At 40.0% G+C, this 25,780-nt stretch overlaps 1 protein-coding gene across 1 annotated transcript in view; it reads right to left on the bottom strand.

Annotated features, from left to right (window-relative positions):
- Positions 1-25,780, bottom strand: part of LOC109423199 (protein hedgehog) — an 82,968-nt gene continuing 57,188 nt past the window's right edge. Inside the window, exons 2-3 of the mRNA XM_029873771.2 lie at positions 25,166-25,427; positions 1-1,796 (exon numbers count right to left, since the gene is read on the bottom strand). Of these exons, the coding sequence (XP_029729631.2) occupies positions 1,144-1,796; positions 25,166-25,427 (915 nt within the window). The 3' untranslated portion in view covers positions 1-1,143. The remainder of the gene's footprint in view (positions 1,797-25,165; positions 25,428-25,780) is intronic.

Below are 25,780 nucleotides of genomic sequence, written 5' to 3'. Positions count from 1 at the left end.
TTTTCATTGTTTTGAATAACAACATTGTTTATTTGATCTTTTTTACATTTGAACCGCGCGTTCTCTTCAATTTGGCTATATTTACAGAAATAACATGCGATGCAATATGATGACAGACAGCTTGCTTTCTGCAGTTGTTGAAACGTAACAACACGCTGCTTCTGGGAGTTCGATTACAAACAGATGTGAGGCTGGCGTTTGCTTTCGGCCGTTTTTTTTTTCTTCCATTGCCTTCAACGGGGAAGCGTTTCAGAGCGTAGCATAACGCCTTAGTAAGCGAACAGTTATAGGAAGCTTTCGCGTTTCGATAGTCGGTAAAGAAGCGTATGGAGCTTTGTCCATTCGATTTGAAACGTTTCACGTTGAGTCGGAATGCATGCGTTTCAGTGCGTGTAAGGTTTGACGGCTTTTCAGCTTTTGAAATTAATTTCTATATGTACACGAGTGCTATGAGTTGCAGCTTGTTCATAAATTATTTGTCATTGTGTAAAGACTATAAATTATAATTAGATATCACTTTTCTTGTAATGCTATTTGATAAATATTACATCAAATCGTACTGCTTCATCGCTTTGACTGATATTTTCACTTTGTTTTCTACAAATCATTTTGCACTTGTAATGAAAAGCTGATTAGTAGTCACTGGCCAAATTTGTTCAAAATATTAACAATTAGGTTTTTGGGTTTCAAATTACAACTCGTTAATTTAAAATATTTTACAAAAATAATTAAAAATAAATTATTTGATATTGATCCTACTTAAGAGCACTAGACATCGTTTCACATTACAATTAAGATTGAACCGCTTCGTTTTTCGTCAACATTTTGTGTTACAATATCAGGGAGCGTTTCTCAAACATTCCGAAGTTTGCTAAGCAAGTAAAATAACTTTACTCTTCCCAATCTGCACATTGAATATTTGCATTTTAAATTTCAAATTTTCTGGATGGGAAACACATTCAGTACTGTCGCTTTCATTCGAGTATAATTTAAGTAGATCTCACATACCCTCTCGCTTTTGCATTTAAATTGTTTCATATCAATGAGAAACAATGGAAGCTATTTTCGATTCTATGTTAGTAATTTACACTATTTACACATAATTGGCAGATTTTTCGATGGTTAAGGCTACACGTAGCATCACTAGTGGTATAGCCAATCGTTCGGTATGACAAAATCTTTGATCGCGTACAGCGTTTTGGCATACCAATGGATGCCTTCGTGTCGAGGTAGACTTAAGCTGCGGCTTTGACTGCTACTCCTAAATAGATTCATAAGTTTTTGCACTGCTCGGTATGGCAGGAAGCTAAGATGAGCCACCGATTGGCTATCGATGAGAGCGTAGCATGAGGCAGCTATCGAGTCCACCACAATCGTACCCTCTCTAGTTAGTGGAGCGTACACCCCCTGCGATAGTTTCGCAGATATCCTCAGCACCTTCCGAGGCTCTAGTATGCTGTTGATGTTGACTAAGATGTAGTCACCTTCCTGTACGCGATCGGCAAATAAGTAGAGTGATTTACCGTCTTGTCTCTGCCACACCAGAACCAGGTGAGCCGGAGTGACGGTTAGATGCGCACCGCCGTCGGCTTCAATGTGGACGAATTCTCGGCTTTGGTGAGTATCGCGGTCCATGAACATCATCACTTCGCTGTACACCGTATTGCCCGAACTGTCCACGCTAAGTACTTGTTCGCCAATTCGTAGGTCGCTGAGTTTTCGTTTCTCACCGTTGGCTGTCTGCACTGTACTGTCAGCTGTGAAGCATCCACTTGCATGATTCGTCTGGGACGAGTCTGAAATAAGAAGATTAAAGGTATGAGTGCTGGTACTAATAGTCTACTTTACAACTTAAAACATTGGTGATTGAAAGGATCATAGAAAAAGGATTATGATTATGCGTTTTAGATTTTTTGAAAGTTTTTAAAATCGAAAGTGGCTGTGTTCCAGTGGGGACGTTGTATACACCAAAATATTTTTGAAGAAGTTATCTTAATAACATTCTGATGAAATAAATGCATTTTGTTTCCCAGGACTTTGTGAATGTGTATCAGAAACGGTAGCCACTAGACCACCAGGCCTGTCTAATGAATTCAAGAATTGTGTATACAACATAAATGCTTATTTTTATTAAGAAATGTAGTTTTTGTTGTTTTTGGCACAGATCGACACAGATTGCGTAGCCACATATGTTACGTAGACAATTTAGCTTGACAAACTTCAATAATACAAATAACTAGAGTCCAAGAAGTATAAAAATAGAAAAAAGTACAAATACTGCTCTAAAATTGGTGCCGAATTTCAAAAAAACATTCCGAATCGGATACCCACAACGCATAACAATAGATTAATAGGATAAACAGAGTAGAATGAAATGGCTTGAAAAGGTACCGCGGCGCCATGCTGTGGTTTACATTTTTACTATCTATTGATTTATTACACCCTCTTTTAGCCGCAATAGTTCCTTCCTTTTCCCATCACCGATCTCACCATACCCACAGGTCGGGTAAGCCTCAGCTCTTCTCTCTTTCCCGTATCCTATCCTCTGGAAACGAAACAAGATTCAATTATCTGCGTGGGATGCTCAGCTCATCTCTTTCAATATTGTGATTCTCTTTTCTTCAGCGCAGAGAAACGGTGCTGACATGGCAGAGGCATCAAATACCTACATTAGGGGGTGATGGGGAAATATACACTTTATGAGTTCGCTGAGCATTTATCTAGACTAAAGCATGGCATGGGATCACACAAACGCAATTCCAGTTTGCTCAACTTTCTTGGGCTTCTTCATTCGCATCTTAGAAAAAGTTACTTCAATTTTCGCGAGAACTGGTCAGTTTGTTTGCTTCGCAGGTGATACGAACGCTATCAATCGTAACGCTTGTAGACCTGTACATAATGCACCGGCTTCCCCTAGGAACGGCACCACAGTTTGGCTTTTTGAGGTTACGCATGTGAACGGTTGGCCATCGGGAAGGGAAAATAAACTGTATCGATGACAATGACGGGCAACAAAAGCCCCGATCGAGACCGAACAGAAGGGAGAGATGCACAAGAAGTTGCTTTTCAAACTTTTGGCCGGATTCTGCGTGAGGTCCTCTCCTGATCAAGGGACCGGGCACCGATGATCGGTTGTTGTGTGATTTGTTGTATAGGGGTGTCTGTGTGCGGTTGTGAAACGATTGCTATCTTGCCTGTCAATCTGGTTGCGCATTTGTGCGATGATATTAAGATAGGCAGCGGGAAGAAAGAAGTAGCCTCGAACATTTTCCGTTCATTGTGATGCTGCAGCTGTATTGGGTTTCCTGTAGAGTTGAAGGCTTGAGGGTTTGCTTTGCCCGGCAAGTAGGGTCCGGGCTGCCTAGCAAAATCAGGCTTAAAGTGGCTCCAAACTTAAAATTAGGATAATTTTACCCTTTTTAACCCTTAAAAACTCAGCTATGCTGTTCCCTGTAAAACGGACTGACCCCTGATATAATTTTTGAAGGATAAAATGTTTGATTTTGAATGTTTTCAAAACTTTAATAAAACGAACGTTATTGATAAAACAATTCTAAGTAACATATAAAATACAACAAAAATTCTACCACAGAGAAACAGACGTGGCACTAAAAACAAATTGCAATAAATATTTAGCATCATTACGAAAACGTAATTGCTCAATCATAATCATGCTGTGTTTGGCCGATCATCACTAGATGGCGATAATGAGCAAACATCAAACAAGAGCAAAAACTGTGTCAGCGCTGTGAATGGCCAATCGACCACCTACTGAATAGTTTAATCAACCGTTAGAAAGGCGATCAGTGAAGTACGAGTCGAGTGTGATGTCAGTTTCTCTGTAAATCTACATGACTTGTTAGTTGTTAGTAGCTTTGAACATTGTACCATATTCTAAACAAAATCAATCTCACTCATGGCATCCAAACGGTTGGGAACGTCTGTTTGTGTCGGCAATTATATCATAGAAGAAGAATGTGTATACTGATTTGCTAGATTCCCTTATTTCACACTGGCTATTAAATGACTTTCGGTATCACATCAATGTCTTTTTATTTTGACATGTTTGGGTTTGGACCTGCCAATGCCAATGGCGAGATAATGATAAACGAGCGGTGTGGGTGTGTTGTGTATGTAGCAAAATCATTGAAATGAATTGGACTTTTTTGGATTTGTAACTGGAATTTCCAAACGTGCAAATTGATTATGTGACGCAGACTGAGGTAGACATCCGGAAATCCAGACCAATTCCAGCGACCGATTAGAAAACCATCAACTTAAGGCCACGGAGAAACTGACGTAACTTTTGGAACAAATTCCAATTAAAAACATCGTCACGAAAACGTAATCGCCCAATACTAATCACTGTGCTTGGTCAAGCAACCATTAGATGGCGGTAGTGAGCAAACATCAAACAGGAACAAAAACGATTTGAGCGGCGCGAGTGGCCAATTGACCAACTGATCAACGAAGTGCGACAAGAGTATGACGTCTGTTTTCCTGTGGGTTAAGGTGTAACATGCCGCGATTTTGTCAGGCTTTATGTTTTGATAAAATGCAAAGAGGTGTTTGTTTCAAAATGACGAATGAAAGGTGAGTGATTTGTTGTTGCCGGTTTTTAAGTCCATAGAGCTTGATAATTTTTAGTGTTAATTTTTATATGACTGACTTTAACCCATTGGATTGGCTTGTAAGTGATGCTACGTCATTCCGTTCAAAAGATATTGATGCTTTTCTAGGAAAATACACTCTTGGAAAAAATCATGTAAATTTAAGTTCACTTGGATGCACATAAAAGGAGCGGCCCTTTTCACTCAAATTTACGCCTTCTAGCACGAGTAAAGTCGAGCTAGCAATCCCTAGAACCGAATCGACAGATAAAACATGAAAGTAAAATACATTGCGAAATTCTGGCTTGGATTCGAACACCGGTCCTTTGATTGAGAGGCAACCACTACACCTCTCGGCTTTATTATCGAGTTGAATGATGGATGATAAATGTAAAATTGAATCTACGTACCTGGTCAGATAGGTTTGTTGACATTTTGTGCAACCAACTCGAGCTTACATAATGGTTGTAAAATTGAGTCATAGAATGTTTACGTATACGTTGATGGTTTTCGTCCCAAGTAAATTCCTATTTTTTAAGAGTGTAGGCACTTTTCAAGTATTTTTTGCTTCTTCTTTTGAAGGCGGGCAAAAGATATTTTTTATGTTTGCCCCAACCCGCCATATCACTTTTTCAAAAAACTATGATTTTTCAAGAAAAACACCTGGAACTATTGAACCAAAAGAGGTAACGACCATCTCAGCGCACGAACCGACGCGTCTTCAAATTCTCTACAAGTGATTCTCGGGCGACTTTGATGAAAAGTCGAAACTGGAAAAGTTAATGCCAGTAAACCGGTTTTTCTTGAACCACCCTAAGCTAAATCAGAGAAATATCTCTAGATCGGTCAACTTTGAAGCTAAATAAAAATTGTCTTCAGCAAACTTGCTCGAAATTGATAGATCTTCAACATTCCCGGAGAATGTATATAGAAATTCTTGCAACTAAAAAAGTTTGCTTTCAAACTTCTTTGAAAATATGGACCACCCTAATTTAAGTGCACATTTGAAAGAGGGCCTTATTATTAGAGGCAACTTTGTAGAAGATCTTATTTGTCTAAAAAATCATTTAAAGGCGCTGAATGCATCTTTCCTCGTAAATCTGGTTCGTGGACCAATGTGATGGGGGTCTGAAATGGTCAAAAATTAGTCTACCTGCGTAGTGTATGGGTTTACTGTAATTGTCCAAAAAATTTCTCCATGAATTCCTTTAAAAATACTTTGGAATCTATTCGTTAAATTTTATTATTATTTTGTTTGGAGAATTAGTTTAGAGACTTTTACGTTTTTTGTTTTTCGATATTTCACTACAAGCAACACATCTATATATATTAGAGTGAGTCAACGTTGTATGGAGAAACTTTAAATTTGATCGTATCAACCCCGAACAAACCTTTTTCAATCTATATTAGCGTCCAAAACAACTGTGCAAAATTTGGGAGTGATTGGTTGCGTCTCCGTATTCCGCATTGCAATTGAAATTTGTATGGAATTTAGTATGGGAAATCGTGCTTTTTTGCATTTTTCTCATGAATTTGAATTTTTCGTCTAAAACAATCTAACTAATAGCATAGCATAGCATAGCATAGCCGACCGTACACATCCTGGGGTGGCTGTCGATAGAGACGTTTAATGCGCCAGAAAAGTTGCCTGGGACTTGACAAACCTTTCATTTAACGAACTCTCGACACCTGGCCAGGTCCTTACGATCAGCGGGGATGGGGAGGAAATGTTGGTTAGATATCTACTCAGAATGTGTCCAAGAACTTGGCCCACTTCATAGATATCTAGAGTTGGAAATTGGATAGGGTTTAATGGGGTGCTTTCCTTGGCGAAAAAGCATATAAGAAATTGTTATGGTTTAATCATTTACCTGGTTACCACTAAAAAAGTAAACATTAGCATTAAGCAAGTCGCACAAGTTTCGTAGGCAGTACAGCCCTAGACCATAGTTATGAGGATTGCCTCCTTCCCGTCGGATACCAAAAAAACAAAGATTGGGGACTTATCTCTGACTTCTCGACAAGACTGACACAATTCTCCAACAGCCGAGGGTTGTCCTGGCCTCGTCCTTGCGATTGCTGAGGAATTTGGAGGGATGGTTAGTTAGACACCTAACAAAGATGTATACATCTATAGAAAGTTCTACGACCTCTCAGGCCTAGGTGTCAAGGGGATATGGGTATTGTTCTATAGTTGTATATCTTTCTATAACTACACCTATAGGTGTAGTTAGTGGAAGAGTACTCCAAAGGATGCGGTTGGGCAACGTTCAGGCTCACAGGTAGACCAAGAGCAGTGGATGTCCAGAATTGGTCCAGAAGCACTCTTCATTTTGTCACGGACGGTTGAATCACTGTGAAACACTTCCCGGACGTGCGGTTGCGAAGCACACTTTCGGCAGATTTCGTTACCGGTATCTCATTTTAGTTCGGTAGAGCCAGAGCCATGGCACGATGCAACCTTGCACGACGATTTATCTCTCGACCGCGTAACTAATTGACATTTGCTTCATTAATTATTCTTATAACAGCCCTTAAATCAAAAACTCGCGGAAGCGAAAAAAAATGACAGCGCAAAAATTAAACACCCGCACGCGCTCTCGTCTAAAAACAATCTAACTAATGACGTTAAAATATAGTCTAGGATATGCCGAAAAACTTTGCCGAAGGCCGCAAAGTGATCCGACGCATGTGTAAAAAGTTATTAGCCTGGTAACTTAGGCCAAAAATTGAGATTTTATTATTGATGTTATTCCTTTACATGTTAAATGTTTAGCACCACCGGGCAATCTGTACGTTATAACTTTTTTCACAAGTGACGGATCACTTTGCGGTCTTCGGCGAAGTTTTTCGGCATATTCTAGACTATATTTTAACGTCATTAGTTAGATTGTTTTAGACGAAAAATTTCAATTTATGAGAAAAATACAAAAAAGCACGTTTTTCCATACTAAATTCCATACAAATTTCAATTGCAATGCGGAATACGGGGATGCAACCAATCACTCCCAAATTTTGCACAGTTGTTTTGAACGCTAAAAGGAATCGAAAAAGCTTTGTTCCGAAAAATCGACTTTGTTGACCCAGTCTAATATATATAAAAATGCAGTGGCATACGTGGGACCGCGCATAACTTGCGAACGGATGGTCCGATTTGGGTCGTCTAAATGTTGTTCTGTTATTTTTAACTCAAGGAAGGTTTATGAACCAAAAAACATGGGAAAATTGAGAGTCTTTGAAAATCGGGGTTTCATACATTTTGAACGGGGACTTGGGCTTGGATAGGGACTTGAAACGTCAAAAAACGCAGTAGGCAAGACAAAGTTTGCCGGGTACAGCTAGTTTACACTAAAAATAATACATGAGCCCATCTAGTAACTTTTTTTTAACAACTTATTCATTCAGGTAATTGGCTCATGACTCCTGTAATCATAACATCTACAGATTTTTGTTGGCTGCTGTAATGGTTTGCCAATCTAGATGTGTTTGTTTAAGGAGAAACTTCAAAGAAAACAAATATGCCTGCTACAATGGCCGACTTGTGCTTCGTTCGCCAGATTTGTGCCTTTAAAGTATGTAAAATTGAAATGGGAAGTCTTGATGTTTCACCTTAATAAAAGCAGTATTTAGATACTTTACAAACTATCCTGGTTTTAATACAGTTTGACTCTCAGTTTTCATATTTTTTATCAATGGAACAGAAAGTATCAGCTGATTCTTCTAACACGGAATGCAGGGATAGTTGTTTTACTTTCGAGCTAAAAGATTGAATGCTTTGAATACTTGATAAAGTACAATTGTAAGAACATTTTGTAAGAATTTGTGTAATGTAAACAGTGTTCTTCGAACAACACTTCCCGAAGCAGACGAACGAATATTGGAAAGCAAGTGCTCGACTCTCTAATCTGGATTAGTTCCGATGCAAGCAGAAGCCGGCTGTAATCCGTTTGGCTAATCAACTTTCCCTCTAAATCTGATGATTTTATAATAGCGTTATCCATTCGAGAAATGTTTAAGCAGGATTGACCATCGATTGCCGCTTGCAGCACGATGTATCTCTGTGTTTGCCCTTCCAAGTTCTAGGAAGTGAAAAGAACTGTTCAGAGTTGAGGATTATGTTTGTTTAGCTCTTTTGTATCGGGCACTTGTAGCCATACGATTCGGTATCGCACTCCAGTCCGAGACGAGATTTGTTCAGGTGTTTGTTATTATCATTTTTGGTCAGACCTTCGTCTAGATCACATGTAACAACCGGGCAGTAAACAGAACGCAGGCCGCAAAGGAAAACTGGAAAACCACGAATATTAAATGTAGGTTTCCATATCCCTTTACCGCTTCCTCGCCATGCTTCAGGCTGTGTTTTTCTTCATGTCTTCCTTCTGTTTCATGTCTTCCGCAGAAGGTTGTAAAATCCTAAAATGCTAACTCATGTGGTTTTTTAGTTTCCGCACTGTTCCACATTGTCTCATCTGGAAGGCGAGGGTGCACAGTACCGGATGGATATTGATATTACCGATTCCTTGAAATTTGAAATTTTTAAATAAAAATGTATTGAGATGAAATATCATTTACTGACATTTCGATTATTTTGTGTCTTTTCTGTTCGATTTGAATTTTTTTCTGAACACTGTGTGCGTTATGTTGGACATAATCCCGAGATATTTTGCGTTTTGTCAATAATTATGTTAGAGACTTCAACGATAAGCAACGAACCGCACAGATTTTACACACTTTAAAACTACATATTTATTTCGGTCTTGAATTTTTACACATTTTTACTTCAATACAGACTTACGAAGCAAAATTATACTGCGAAATAAAGTTTTGTGAATATGATATAAAAAATATTAATTTGAAATACCAATCAGCTCTTTACGCATACATTTGGTTGACTTCTTCGATCAAATTTTCGCCGTGCATCGCTGTTTGCTCTCCTAAAAATACGTGTTCTTCCGATATCACCCGTATTGCTATCCCCAGCATATCATCGCAGGCATCCGTGAGAGCCAAGGTAAGCAACAGGCAAACGAAAAAAATGTTTGGAGGTGTTCTGTTGTGGTGCTCAATAAAATAAACGGCCCTGCCTCGAATATGTGGTCGATTCGCCACTGGGTGCTGGCTGCCGCTGCTGTTGCTCCTACTGCTGCTGCTAATCGTCGTCGTCTTTTGGTATTGGTCGAACTACTCGCCGAGAGCCCCCAGCAGCGCGCCGCAGAGCCAACAACCAACTCCGGAGGAGAGCGAAAGAGGCTTCCTAAGGAGAAAACCAGTTTCTTCGTCGACTCTGTTTTCACCTGGTTTCAAGAAGCTGTTATTGCGACCGGTGGCGTGGTCGTGGAGGACGCGACGCCGATGTCGACAGATAAATGGTCATCGACTCACAGACTCCAGGAGCGAATCGTTAATAGACGACCCAGACGGACATGAATGAAATTTTCATCTGCCTGATAACCAGTTCCATCGCGATGTGATGATAATCTGTCGATTGGATTTGGATATTCATGAAGGTGAAATGCAAATCCCACACATGCTTTGGGTGTATATTTTGGACCACGGATTCAAAATGGCGGCCGTTGAACTGTCTGTGTTTCATTCATTAATGTTTGTCTCTGATGGTTTGGTTAGTTACACCTTTGAGACAGGCCGTGATCAAACGTTTTATGCAAGCAATTTTATTTTCATAATTTGCTCCCCGAACTGAAGTACAGAACATCTTTCTACAGTAATGATATTATTTGGGATGATTAATATAATGTAAAGGTCAACCCTGGTAACTCAATGGAACTAACAAAAGAGTCTAAAATATGTCCACTAGACTGGGTCAACAAAGTCGATTTTTTGGAACAAAGCTTTTACGATTCCTTTTAGCGTCCAAAATAACTGTGCAAAATTTGGGAGCGATTGGTTGCTTCCCCGCATTCCGCATTGCGATTGAAATTTGTATGGAATTTAGTATGGGAAAACGTGCTTTTTTGCATTTTTGTCATAAATTGAATTTTTTGGTCTAAAACTATCTTACCAATGTCGATGAAGTATAGCCTAAGATATGCCGAAAAACTTTGCCGAAGATCGCAAAGTGATCCGACGCTTGTGAAAAAAGTTATAACGGTCAGATTACCCGGTGGTGCTTAACATTTAACATGTAAAGGAATAACATCAATAATAAAATCTCAATTTTTGGCCTAAGTTACCAGGCGAATAACTTTTTTCACAAGCGTCGGATCACTTTGCGGTCTTCGGCAAAGTTTTTTGGCATAACCTAGGCTATACTTTAACGTTATTAGTTACATGGTGTTTGACAAAAGAATCCAACTTATGAGTAAAATGCAAAAAAGTACGTTTTCCCATACTAACTTCCATACAAATTTCAATCACAATGCGGAATACGGGGACGCAACCAATCGCTCCCAAATTTTGCACAGTTGTTTTGGACGCTAATATAGATTGAAAAACCTTTGTTCCGGGTTGATACGATCAAATTTAAAGTTTCTCCATACAACGTTGACCCACTCTAATGTCCACTAACATATAATGTAATAGATTCAGTTTTTTTTATGATGGCGCAGTGCAGCACGTAGCGAGTTTCTCTTTGAAAAAGTCTAAGTTGATGAGTGAGCTCATATTGCTGGTTAAAATGCTGCTTGGTTTTGCAGTACATTTTTGTAGTGTAACTACGTAGCATTGATAATACTGCTGTGTGGATCGAAGGGAGATAAACAAGCTATTTTGAAGTTTGAGAGACATCTTGACTGAAATCATGAAACCAACGACTATGGACTGCCAATTGGTGAGTCGACAACTTGAAAGCAGCGTCCAACATAGTTCAAATTCTCACAAGTTTGTACCCCATGTTTCCACTCAATCGATGACAAAGTCTACCAGCTGAAAGTTGTGCGCTTGGCCGGTAGTGCAACCTAAACATTGTTATCCATCTGACTTCAGCTAGACTGAGGATATATGCCCCGAGCATCTGTTCACCGAGGCGATGGGGCTCATACAGCGTCTGTTCTGGTCATTCAGCGGCTCAGTATGATATGCCGTGTCTCGTCAGTTAGACCTAGAAAGGTAACACCTTCGAACAACGAGAAAAGCAAAAGTAGAGCAAACGATTTGTTTAAATGGCAACAGGCAACGAGGACAATGATTGGATAGCCGGATCTTGGACCATGACTGCTTTGAAGGAACCCTCGCATGTTGCGCTCCTGGCTCGTCGTGAACTGCAGAATGTCGGCGAGAATGTGGCAGCTATCCAGGAGATACACTGGCACAATACTGGAGAACTGTTGTACACGCTTCCCGGAGTTGCAGACGATATTGATGTCATGGAAATTGATCGTATGGCAGTTGCTCGTCTGAAGAGTGAGACAGCGAGGATGAGCTTAGCGATCAACGATTGGCCAAGACAAAGTACACGATTGCGGATGGAGACAGAGGCAGGCTTAGTGGTGTTAGTGCTTGAAGTGTTAGCAATTGAAGTAGATGAAGAATTGGTTCATCATGGAACACTTGTGCGACGTGTTGTTACGTGATGTTTCCCATGAAGTGAAAAGGCTTTTTGCAGCAGCAAATAAGACCTTTTTCGGATTGCGTAACCAGCTTGGGTCCCGTTACTCGTAAACGCAAACGAAATTTATCTGTTTGCTGAGAAGACAGCCCTTTTTCAATCCGGGAATAACGAAGCCGCAGAAGCAGATAAAGAATCAAGAGAAGCAGAAGAAGGAAATATTAAATAACAAACAATTTCAGTCGATTATGAATTGCTCAACGATATTGATAAAAAAAATAGCAATAGAACTTGTAAAAAAAATGTAAATTCAAACACAGAATAAAGCATATAAAGCATGAAAAAGTTGCTAAACGTAAAGAAAGCCAAAACATCTGGTCAGTGCTTCGTCCGACAAATGTCAGGGTATCTAAATAAGCGGGGGGATTCCCTGCGACCAAAACACAAAGTACCGGTGTCTCGATAAGACCATTGAAAGGGACCGCATTTATTTAGCTGTTTGTGTTTTTGTATGTCTACAAGTGTAAATAAACACTTGACAAGATTATTTCACGCGCTCTGCTCGGCAACGACTGCCCGGGCAGAGTTGAATGACAGAACGCCTCCTATCTCTGTCACGCTTTCATGGCGTTTCTGTTCCTACACCACGACCATTTCGTCTTTCTCCACTTGAGGGCAAGTGGGTGGAAGCGCCCTGAATGTTCCCACTACATCGGGCCGAAGTGGGAAACGATTACTCGTTCTTTTGCGGGTTTTGTTATTGTTATAATTTAACAACAAATAAATCTTGACATTTGACGCACTTGGGCATGAATGATGCCCATGTTAATCTTGTGTTTCAAGTCAGCGTTGGATATGCCTAACGACGCGATGGATGAGCTGCTGCTGCTCCAAAGTGTGCGACCCCCGTGAGCAAGATGAATGAAGGCACAATCTCGTGTGAAGGATTGCTGCATGGCTCAGGGAAATCCAGCAAATTGCATTCTCACGATATCGAAATCAAATTTATTTACATCGCCTCTCGTTATGTGCATGGCCATCCGCCCAATCCTGTGTTATTATACCACCATCACGCCATGCGGAATATGCCCCTTGCTGTAGTGTCAGCCGGTAATAACCATGATCAAAGCCTTATTAATGAGATATTCCTTTAAAGAGGTTCTTTTTTGCGCAGGCTCTCTTCCCAGCCGATGCCCAAAAGCAGCTCTTTGTGCCATTGAAGCCCACTTTTGTTCCTCCATTTTTGCTTAAGCCGCCAACAATGACGATCAATCAAATGCGCGTACCAACCGATCATCTCCGTTGCATCACTGTTGGGCAGGCGAGACGGGACTACAAGTAGCCGTGTCAAAAATGGGTGCTTACTGTTGAATGACACCAATGAATTTAATGTGGAAAGTAGGGGGAGGAAAGATCATTCTCCGAGGCACGTTCCCACCGAGCACCGCGGTGTATTGCTGACAAATGAGACTCGTTAGCAGGACTTTATAATTTTTGAGCTGTCTGATTGGTCTTAAAAGTGGCGTCATGCACGATTGAGGCTTCTTCGTGTATCATCAATTTCAGAGATCCTCGACGACCGAAGCGTATGAGATCGTCGGATCAATAAATCAATCAATGTTACTTGACGCGTCGAGTTTTGAATACAATGTAAAATGCGGTGCGGGGGTAAGGGATGTAATGAGCATTCTTTTCCTTCTTACTGGTTACATCTCAAAGGATGTAAGATCTGAAATTTTGACAAAGAACTACAAAAATGATCAATTTGGATGAAGGCGCGTCCTTGTCGTCTTCAGGATAACACGTTTGCTTTGTATACGGATGGTTATGGGTTCATTTCTCAGGCGTGTCACCATGTCATGTCTGCTGTCATTTCGGCATCATTTACCGGGCTACTTGCAATGATATCGCAGATGATCGCCAGCTGAGTAGATGCTTGTATTTTGGTATCAATAAAATAGAAAACAGAGCGATTTTTTTTTTCAAATTACAAGAAAACTTCGAAACTTTTTCGAGATTTTCTACTTTATATAAACATAAGTTCTCGTGCGAAATAAATTTAGTTGATATTTTTTACGTTTCAACGTACATGAAACTGAGAATCCCCACATTTTTATAATGTTTTTGGCTCAGTTTCATCTGTGGATTTTTTCGTCCTCCAATAATTCCTTGAAGAAGTTATCTACGAAATTCTTACAGAAGCGAAAGTAGACATTACTATATGGACTCGTTGAGGAATTTCTTAACAAATTACTTCAAGAATACCTCAAGGCTTTTCTCCAGTAATTCCTTGACAACTTCCGTCAAGTATTCCTCCAGGAGATCCTCTAAGAATCGTTTTAGTCGTTAGCGGGAGTTTCTTAAACATTTCTTCCAAATGACCATTTAGGAAATAGGGAAGTGGAACCATCTCGGCAGGGCTCCTATTTTGGGCACTTTCTGCTATAACTCAGCCAATTTTGAACCAATCGACACAATTTTTGGAACGCGTGGCAGTACCTTTTTGATTTATTGAATTGAAATGGACTTATTCAAAGGTTTGTTCCTCAATATTATTAGCTAGCCAGTCTGCACATGTATACGTGTTATCTTCTCTTTCAGATGAAGGACGAATTTGGATGGCTCCAGGGCTTAAAAAATATTTCTTTCCTGAGTTATGCATTTGATCAGCAGGAGAGGATAATCCAACCTACGAAGAGTCTTTTAGTACACAGATCCAGCTGGTACCGCTGACTCGGAATCTCATAACAGGCTATCGTTGATGTTCTGAACGCATTCCTTGGATAGTATAAGAGGAAAGTGCGATGCGTTCCTCCGATAACATACGCTCTCTGGAGTTTCAACTATGGTTGAGTAGCCTTGCATACTCACCACCTGCATTGAAGCCGCGTTTTACAAATGATTCGTTTTTGCCATGTAAATAAAAGAGGACTTTTACCACATTCAAATTCAATAAATTTCGCTCGACTTTGAACCGACTTCAATCGTACACCAATTAAGCAACGTTTCAACAATTTCTTCCACTGATGCCAATTGTTGTGATTGACTTTATAACAAACGGGCATCCTTCAATTTCAACCTGGCCCCGGTAATATTTTTTTTAACAATATTCTAAGTGGAAGATGATATTTTGCCATCTATTGGGCGACCATTTAAAAAACTGCACTCCCGGTGAGAACTGGTGTTTGACTGCTTCTGCGTAGCTAATTAATTACTGTATCTAAATACCTATTCTAAGAAAATGCCGATGCACAAGGTGTCTCGTATCAAAAAATGACCTTTGGCGTCGACATAGTTTTAATAGAGCCCAGGCTAGAGTCCGCTTAGCGAGTACCCAAGAAAACGTAGTCCACTCAAATAAAACCATACGAACGAAATTCATCTATACTGGATGGTAAGCATATTGTGGCAATCCCTCACGACCGTCATTTCACTGTCAGTGAAGGTCGTTTTTCCTAAAACGTTCAGTTGTTTTCTTTATGGTAACTGAACGTCGTATTCCAATGCATGCTAGCTACACATCAAGTTCTCGAGCAACGTACTTGACGATTTCATGAGCCTATTGCGATTGCACGATACTGAAGACGCCAAACTGGCATTCGTTATTTGAACATGACCACTAACGGTGATCAATCCCAAGCCTGGTGAGAAGGTAATTTCCCGCTTCTGTAATGGAATGGTGCAAAAGTGTGGGATTATCATTTTTGTCTAATTTTATGCTGTTAAGCAAAACCTGAAAATTCTTGCGAAAAAAAAATCTTTGATAGTTTTCCTAAAAAAATCATAAACGATTATCCTCAGAGATTCTTCCAATTGAGAAAAAAACACGACGAAAGAAAAAAAATCTTCCAAGAGTATTGTATATAAGAACTCTTGAAAAAGTTTATACATTCACTCCTAGTATATGTTCTTATGGAATATCTAAAAAAATTTTAGATTCTTAGAACTATTTGCGGAATTCGTCGAGAAATAGAAAAAAAAAACTCTGGATGATTGTTTTGCGAAATTCTGTATGTACTAGTCCTACTAAATCTGAATTAGCCTCTGGCGGAAATCTTCAAAAACCTCATCTAAAATTTAAAAAAAAAACTTTTTGTAGGGAATCTTCTGATTTGCCCTAGAGGATTCGGAACATTCGGAGAAATTCTTGGTGCAAATACACTAGAAATTTGTGTAAAATTAATCGAAATTTTCAGGGGAACATCCTAAAGAAAAACCTTGAGTAAATTCCTAGAAGAATTCCTTGAAGAGCTGCTGTAAGAAATTTGGGACTTCTGAAAAAACTTTCAAAGAAGTTTGTGCATAAGCTATTTGAAGCCAATCATACAAAAACAGCTACGAGGCACTACTTGAGTTTTAGTGAAGAACTAAAATTCTTTCTAGAGAAATTAGATTGAGGGGTTCTCTAGATATATCTCTGAAGGATTTTTTGAAGAGTTCAAGCTCAAATTACTGAAAAAAATCACTAATGTAATTCCAAGTTAAACCACTGGATAAAAGTCTGTAGGAATAATTGAAGAATTTCCTAGAGGGCCATTATGAAAAGGGTGGAAGGAACACACAAGGGAACTCTACGTAGGAAATTCTAGGGTTTTTTCTGTACAAGATTTTTTTTCAAATATCTCTGAATAAATTCCTGAACGTTCTCAATTTCTCCAATCCATGGAGAAATTCGTGATCAAATCTCATTTCACATGATAAAACTTGGAATAACTTAGTTCTAAAGTATACCGTAATCTGGGGGGTAGTGATCAACGGGGTGAACTTGATCACTATGAGATCCACGTCCTTCAACCACTGAGGACGCTACAATTCTGTTTCAATATATAAACTTTTGACGTAAATCAACTGTGTGAATATATTTTAATAATTATTTTGGGCCAATTACGTCTGATTTAATGACTTTTTGGATGTGTATTAAAACTATGTAAAAAGACTGCCTTTCGCCTCCCATCGACGCCTTATAATATCAGATGACTTACAAGAAACTTTTATTTATTCAACATAGCTTTGAGTTAAAATTGATGTTAACATATAAGTTTTATTTGAAAATAGCATATTTTTGCGAAAGTAAGACTTCTTTTTTATGAAATTGCCTACCTTTAGGCGTTTAATGTGGGTCACTATGAAATTTACTATTTTTTTTTTTTATTAATTTTTAACATGCAAAATACACAGTTGTAAGACTTGAAAACTTATTCAGATTCAGCATCAACAAATTTAGTTTATTCAATAATTTTCCAATCCTAGAATGTTATGTTATTAGTTGATCAAATTCACCCCGGATTGAAAGTTTTCAAATTTGGCCATTTGAACAGTTCCTAGTAGCATTTTTGTATACGAAATTTGGTACAGGTCCACTCAGTGCATGTTTAAAAAATATTTGATTTTATTGATACGAATAGAGGAAAAGTGATCAACTCCCCACCAAATTACGGTAGCATAATTTCCCCAGGAATCTGGAGAATTTCTGAGAAAATTTTCAGATATATCTGACTTTGAGAATCGAATAACAAACTGCTTGGAAATTTCATGCAGAATTAGCAAGAATCTGAAACAAGTTTTTCGTTAAATATTTAATTCCTGTGTGAGATCTGTTGGGGGCAAGTGATGGCCAACGCCCTAAATTGTCAATTGGATAAACTGCTCTGAAATTCTTGGGGTAATTCCAAACTTAGACATCATTAGTATGACCACGAGGCTCCATATCGATGAACATATGTCCCAAATAAATTATCAAATGCTCCAAAGCATAAAAAATAACTCAAAATTCTTCGAAAGGTAAACCGCAAGCTTCTAAAGTTGCAGTTTCCGTTCCGAACAGCACCATTGACAACAGCAGACCTTCAGTATGCACATGCATACTCTCCTATACAGCAAGGTGGCCAGCTCTCTTTTTTCCCTCTGTTCCGAGCCGCCCGGACGGAGGATTGGACAAAACTGGCTGAATACTGAATGGTTTTATCGTCATATTTACTATCTCTCTTCTACGTTTACGAACGCGCGGGCACCGAGCGCACGAGGGCATAAACTCTGGGTTCCCAATCCACACTCGTCTCCTCCATCTTCTTTTTAATGTTCACGCCGCCTTTTCCCGGCTATATACAAACGACGACATCGCAAAGGCCACAAGAAAAGCAAAGCGGCGCGCAACGGCATCATCATCGGTCGGCTACATGTAGGATGTCGGATGGATTGGAAGGTACGTCAAAACATCAACCGCAACAGCAGCAATTCCGAAAGACAACACCAAAGGCAACAACAACAACAACAACCGTGTGCCGGCAACCGTGTTTCGTGAGATACAAACAAGAAAGCGCACAAGAATTCCAACCAATAAGATGGCGGCAGACACTCACTACTGGCGGCCGGTTATGTGGATGATGATGATGATCCCAGCACGGATGCTGGAAGGTGCCACGCTTCGTCATCTCTGATGGTCGAATTTGACTTTTGCGCGATACATACCGGTTAGCCGGTGAATCACGGCAAATTATGGAAAGAATTGGCGGCAGAAGAATTCGATGCTTGGGAATGATTGTGTGAACGGGTTCGGCCGACTTTGGTAAATTATTCAAACAAAATCAAGCCAATGTGGTAGGGAGTTTTACAAAAGACTTGACTTTTTTGACAATTTTTGGAGAGTTCATAAAACGAAAGTATGATTAAGGGGGAAGGAAACTTATTAATGGATAATTTCATACCGTGTCGTTATACCTGATAGATAGCACATTCGGCAAAGTATATGGAAAAACTTAAATTAGATGATATTTTCATTTTTTGTCTCTCAATAAAAACTGAATATAGACACACAGCATTGAAAATGGAACCGTGTTTAATTCGTATGTAGATTGATAGCCATGATTAAGGTGAATGAAACTGAGAAACATCGTTCAATTTATTACAGTAGCCTACACCTAATCATGCAATCATTTTTTTATTATGTTGAAAGTACAAGTTATTACACTTTTAAAACTTGTTCCTATTACAACCTGTTTCCATGCCGGATATGACACAATATGATGATCCTGATATGCTGTTATTACCTAGTTTGAGTGACATTAACGAGTTTTTATTCAAAAGTTTTTGTATTGCCCAGAGGAAATCATTCGACCTAGTATCTCGATATAACGTACGTAATTCCAGGTATGGCCAAAAACCACAAAAGTCTCTGCTGGTGGTTCATCGATTGGTTTTCGGCGAGATTTTACAAGAATGAGTTCTGAAATTCCTATTATTTTAAAGAGTTTCGTTTCATGTTCAACTTAAAGTGATGGAGACGCATGGTCATTAGTCATTCCATACAATTAAGCGCACAAAACTTGACATTGAACGAAAAACAAATCTACACTCATCTCTGAACTAATCACCAGAGATGTATGTGCTATCTTAATTGATGTATCTTTTGGAAACCTGAACAGGAAACACGTCTATTGTTCGGTTTATTTATTGCATGATGAACCATCCCCTACGGATGCTGTCAAGTAAGTCATAGCATTATGCTATTAGCATACTGCACTTCAAAAGGCCTTTCGCTAATTGTTGGCAGTGATGCTAATGCTCACCATATCATCAGGGGCAGCTCAGACATTAACTTAAGAGGCTCCATAGGCAACCACCCAACATTCATGGTATCTGCCAGAGGGGAAGTGTTAAACATAACGCTTTGCTCTAACAGAATTAATCACGAGTTGACCAAATAGCATGTATCAGATGAAGAATCTTTATCTGACCATCGCTACATCTTTTTTGGACACTTGAATGTTACTCCACAAACCTTCCGATCAACCAACTGGAATCTCTTTACTGATTTGGTTGCGGTCAAATTTCATCGATACTCACCATCCATTGACACTCCAAGTGATTTATATGATACCGTTGATACTACTACGCCTTCATCATAGAAGCCTTTGAAGAAGCTTGTCTTCTGGGGTCTCTGTGAAGACCACAAGAGGAACCCCTTGGTGGAACTCTGATCTGGCGATGCTTGGGAAACAATGTAGAAAAGGCTGGATTAGGCAACGTTCGGCTGAATCGGAGGCTTTCAAGACGGCTTGCAAGGCCTACCAGAAAGCTCTTCGGTCTGATGAACGATCTGGCTGGAAAAACCATTGTACAAATGTTTCCAGTTTGAGTGGAGTCAGTCGGTTGAACAAAATCCTGGCGAAATTTAAGGGTTTCCGAGTAAGCGAACTTCGTTTGCCAAATGGTGATTTGACTTCCTCTGACGAGGAAGTTCTGGAATGCTTATTCAGTACACACTTCCCCGGATGTGTGGATATTACATCTTCGGAGTTCAGAGATGACTACATTTTGGTCTACGAGGTTTATAAACGGTCCCTATGGTCTTCGGACAATGCAGGCAAACCTTTGGTAAAACTCGGGGTCTTAAACCCAAGTATATCAAATGGATTTACTACACAGCTGTTGTTCGACCAATATTGGACTATATATGTCTTGTGTGGTGGCAAAAGGGGGAAGTGAGAACGATTCAATCAAAATTAGGCCATCTCCACAGGATGTGCTTTATGGCGATGTCTGAAGCGTTCTCTTCACCCCCCCCCCCCTGATCTTACAATTGCTTGTTATTTTCCGTATAGGACATTTTCCACGAAATTCCTTTTCCGGGAAGAGTGGAAATCTGGTTATCCGGAGCGAAGTATTTTAGACGGCATAGTATGTTACACTGATGGCTCCTCTCTCGAAAGCCGAGCAGGTGCTGGTGCCTACTCTCGTTAGCTAAGGCTTATCAGTCTTAGGATGAGCCAGTGATTCCGCAGTTAGCGTACCGAATCGTACATGTTCCCAATCACAACCTGTGGTGGTCCTAGAGGCTAGTGCCGTTTAGTAAGCCTCCGTGATCCGAACCCATCATCCTTGGTAAGCAAACATTGATTGATTGATTTGTCTTTATTAGAGAGACTTTCAGCGGTAAGCAAACATTGGTCCTTCGAGCCGGATCCACCTACCTGTATTGCATGCGTGGAGAAACACCTGCTGTTCCAATGCCCGTCATTCCAGGGGATGGCCGTTGGACAACGACGAGAACTTATCTCCCAGAAGCGACTCTGTTGGAATTGCTTCACTTCTGTTCAGATGATTCGGGGTAATGGCTTTCAGTCTGTTTCAATTCAAAACGGATTCTTATCTTTTCATCCGTCATTTCGGACACATTTATTGTGCCTACTTCTTGGGAATCTGGAACGTCCCTTTGAAAACCTTAAAAACCTTCAATATAGTCTGCTATGTTCTCGTTTAGATGTATGCAGGGTACTGCGCCACTTGGGCAGTGGCTGGTATTTTGGGTACTTTTCAGCTACAACTCAGTCAATTTCAGACATTTAGCAAAACCTCGCGCCGCCCAGCAGGGACTTTGTTTTGTACACATTACAGAACCTCCTGTCACGTAATATACCACACCTTTTATCAAATGTGATACCATAAGCGTACCATACTTTGCGCACCTAGGGCCTAACTTTGCGCACTTTTCAAAAAATCGTTAAACAGTTTTTCTGGTGCATTATGCAAACTTTTTCCCACGGAATACTAGCTAGTGATATGGGGCATGCACTTTGTCTCAGTTTGGATGTAATGATAAATGGAAGAGGAAGACAAATTGATGAGTGAATATGCAGTTGCTTTCCCTCAAATGCTGTAAATAACGTTGTAGAATGACGTAGGTTTTGTTTCAAAATTTGTTTTAGTTTAGATAGCAATACCATAAAGTATTTGTGCACTCTCAATAATACAATAATAACCAAACTTGTTCCACAACAGAATGTAATATTGAAATGTTATTTAAGGGCTGCATACCAATTGCTTGGTCATAACAAAATAAGATTGTCCAACAAAACATGTTATGGAAACGTAATGCCTTGATAATTCAATAATAACAAAACAAGATATAAAAACAGGTTTTGTGATTTCGTAGTTATTAATTTGATATTCCCCTCTGCTCGGGTATGCAGTAATAAAAAAATATCCGGCAGAGCTCATCAATACCGCGTGCGTCGTACACGGCAGATGGGTAGCTACTGAAAGGGAAATTTCTATTTAGGAAACCTTGTGAACCCGGTGTTTGCCACTTTCAGTAAACATGAAATGGCAAACTCGCGTGTCATGCCTCGAGCCTGTGTGCTTGTCAACAACGCAATAGTTGCTACACTCATCTCTGAACTAACCACCAGAGATGTATGTGCTATCACAATTGATGTATCTGTTGGAAACCTCAACAGGAAATACGTCTATTGTTCTGTGTATTTATCGCATGATGAACCATCCCCTACGGATGCTTTCAAACAAGTCATCGCATACTGTACTTCAAAAGGCCTTCCGCTAATTGTTGGCAGTGATGCTAATGCTCACCATACTATCTGGGGTAGCTCAGACTTTAACTTGAGAGGCTCCAGTTTGATGGAGTACTTAAGTAGTACAGATCTTGCATTACTTAACGTAGGCAACCGCCCAACCTTCATGGTATCTGCTAGAGAGGAAGTGTTAGATATAACGCTTTGCTCTAGCAGAATTAGTCACGAGCTGACCAATTGGCATGTGTCAGATGAAGAATCTTTATCTGTCCATCGCTATATCTTTTTTGAACATTTAAATGTTACTTCGCAAACATTGCGTTTCAGGAATCCTCGGTCAACAAACTGGGAACTTTATACTGATTTGGTTGCAGCCAAATTTCATGGATATTCACCATCCATTGACACTCCAAGTGATTTAGATGATGCCGTTGATACTACAACGACCTTCATCAAGGAAGCTTTTGAAGAAGCATGCCCTGTCGAAGGTCTGTGAAGATCACAAGAGGAACCCCTTGGGGTAACTCTGATCTGGCGAAACTCAGGAAACAATGTAGAAAGAGTTGGAACAGACGACGTTTGGCCTGTTTCGGAGGCTTTCAGGTCGGCTCGCAAGGCCTACAGGAAAACTCTCCGGTCTGCTGAACGATCCGGTTGGAAAAACCTTTGTACAAATGTTTCCAGCTTGAGTGAAGTCCGTCGGTTAAACAAAATCCTTGCGAAATCTAAGGTTTTCCGGGTGAACGAACTTCGTTTGCCAAATGGCGATCTGACATCCTCTGATGAGGAAGTTCTGGAATGCTTATTCAGCACACACTTCCCTGGATGTGTGGATATTACATCTTCGGATGATCCTGATGTCTTTTCTTGTAGTTATGATTCTTTAGCTTTGGCTCGGAGTATTGTAACTATAGAATCGATTGAGTGGGCTCTTAATAGCTTTGCTTCTTTCAAATCTCCTGGGGCAGATGGGATTTATCCTATTTTGCTTCAGAAGGGATTTGATTATTTCAAACATGTTTTGAAAAAACTACTTGTTTGCAGTTTTGCTACAGGGTATATTCCCAAATCCTGGAGGGATATTACTGTAAAGTTTATTCCGAGAGTGGGTCGTGCGTCGTATGAAGAAGCAAAAAGTTTCAGACCTATCAGTTTGAGCTCTTTTTTTCTGAAATGCTTAGAACGCATTGTGGATCATCACATCCGTGATGTTCATCTGGCCAACGTGCCTCTTCATGCGAACCAACATGCCTACCAATCTGGTAAGTCCACTGTGACTCTTTTACACAAGGTTGTTTACGATATCGAGAAAGCATTCGCTCAAAAGCAATCTTGTTTGGGTGTTTTCTTAGATATCGATGGCGATGGCACAAATGTTCCAAATGGAGGATAACGTGCCTCTGCAGCCGGCCTTCTGATACCTATATAAAACATCGGTCTTAACTTTGACATAACAGCTTAAATACCAAGCTGATATTGGTTATTATGATTGGTATTGGTTTATGTGTGAGGAAAAAATACACACTTGACAAAATGTATACTGATAGCTTAAATTTGGATTTTGACAAATGGCCGAGTTTGCTGACATTTTGTGTTTTGTCCCTTTGTCTCCTGAATTGAGTGTGAAAATATGGTGATTTGGGTGTAACTATATTTGGTAATTATATAAGGATGGCGACTCATGCATAAAATTATATTCTCAATAAAATTTTATGCCCTACAGTTTTTTCATACTTTTAAATGAATTGAATAAAATGGTCAAAAAAAAGGGCAAAATTCGCAGATGCTGATCACCGCTTCGGTTTTGGTAAAAATGTGCGAAAGCACGCCAGTGGCAATTCATCAATGCTGGGTATGTATAGTACCCTATAGTTCAGTAGGGAAACACGAAGGTTAAAAACACCAGACTGGTCAAGCCGCAGTCCACTAACAAGATGCTGAGCGAGCAGTCAGTGTTCCGTGCAGGCTCCTCTTGGGGGCTGGAAGAGAAAATTAACAAGTTTTCTGGTAAGGTGTGCATGTTTTTGTTTCGTTTTCGACCATTACTGACACAACCGACCGGTAACAATTTACATTCATTAAAGCCGTCTTGACGAGGATCGTTTGTTGACAGCTATACGAAAATCGTCCTTGTGTGTGAAAAGTAACGCTTTTGGATGGGACTCACTCACGACAGTCAGCAGTGGCGACGAGGCTGGGACCGGACTGTGCGTGATCTTGATGTGCAGTTACCAACCTGGCGCAGACCCGAAGGCGCAATGTATGATCATGTCAATCAAGAGCGGCGCGACTTTGGACGCTCTTTTTCGAAGTTGAAAAATGATATATTTACGGAATCGTATCATATACTGCGAGTGAGAGAGGGAACAACAGACCGGCAGTATGAAAGTATCCAATTACGAGTTATTCCGGGGATCACCCGGCGATGGTATGAGTCGGGTTTTAGTGAGCGTGAGTAGTGTTTCGGTGTTACTTTTCTGAGACACACATTCGAATTTGAGAAGGTTGTTCATTGCCAGAAACCCAAAAGAAACGAAAATATGGTAAAAAGCTCCTTAAAAGTGCGAAAAAATTTACAGTATTTTTATGGTTATCTATACGTACGTTTGATTGGGATTAACTTTGAGTTTTCCCAGACCCAAAATATCAACAATTGCTAAATTCGTAGAAATTCTTTCTCCTTTCAACCACATATAGCTTCAAATGATGTTTTAAGATTTATGAACTGTTAAACTTCCTCTTACCTGATTTCACTGAACAGTGTATGTGACTTCGGCTTTCATAGTAAACCCAATCGAAACCAGCCTCGACGGCTAATCGCGCCAACATTCCGATCTTGGACCTATCCTTGTCCGATGTCATGATATCGACGGCCCGGCCCTCGTAGTGCAGGGACTCACGTGCATGCATGTGGTCCTCATCCCAGCCTTCCGTTACCATCAACCGAAGTCCGGGCCATTGGTTCATCACCGACACAGCCAGGATATTCAGCTTTTCTTTACACCGCTGCAAATGTGGTAAAACAGACACAAGTTAGGAATTAATAAGCGTTTCCGATAATTAAATTAAATTATAATAACGATAATTATTTGTCAACATGGCAATTGCCATAAATTAGTGCTCTGCTGTAGACCCAACCGATCGCGAACTGGTGTGGCACGATTCTGGCTTCGCAATGGGGTGAATGCAACTTACGAATAAAAAGAGCGGTTAGTGCCTCCAGGCAATTCGAATACCGTGCAAATGACTGTGTGTAGAGACACTTAACTCTGGTTGCGCTCGAGTCTCCTTCAACGAGTACGACAAGTGAGCGATAGTGCTCGAAAGATAAATAGGTAAAAACGGATTGCGACTTCATC

This window comes from Aedes albopictus, chromosome 1 (genome assembly GCF_035046485.1).
Source record: "Aedes albopictus strain Foshan chromosome 1, AalbF5, whole genome shotgun sequence".
NCBI lineage: Eukaryota > Metazoa > Arthropoda > Insecta > Diptera > Culicidae > Aedes > Aedes albopictus.
Note: the sequence above shows the minus strand (reverse complement) of the source record. Positions and strands in the feature narration are given on the sequence as shown.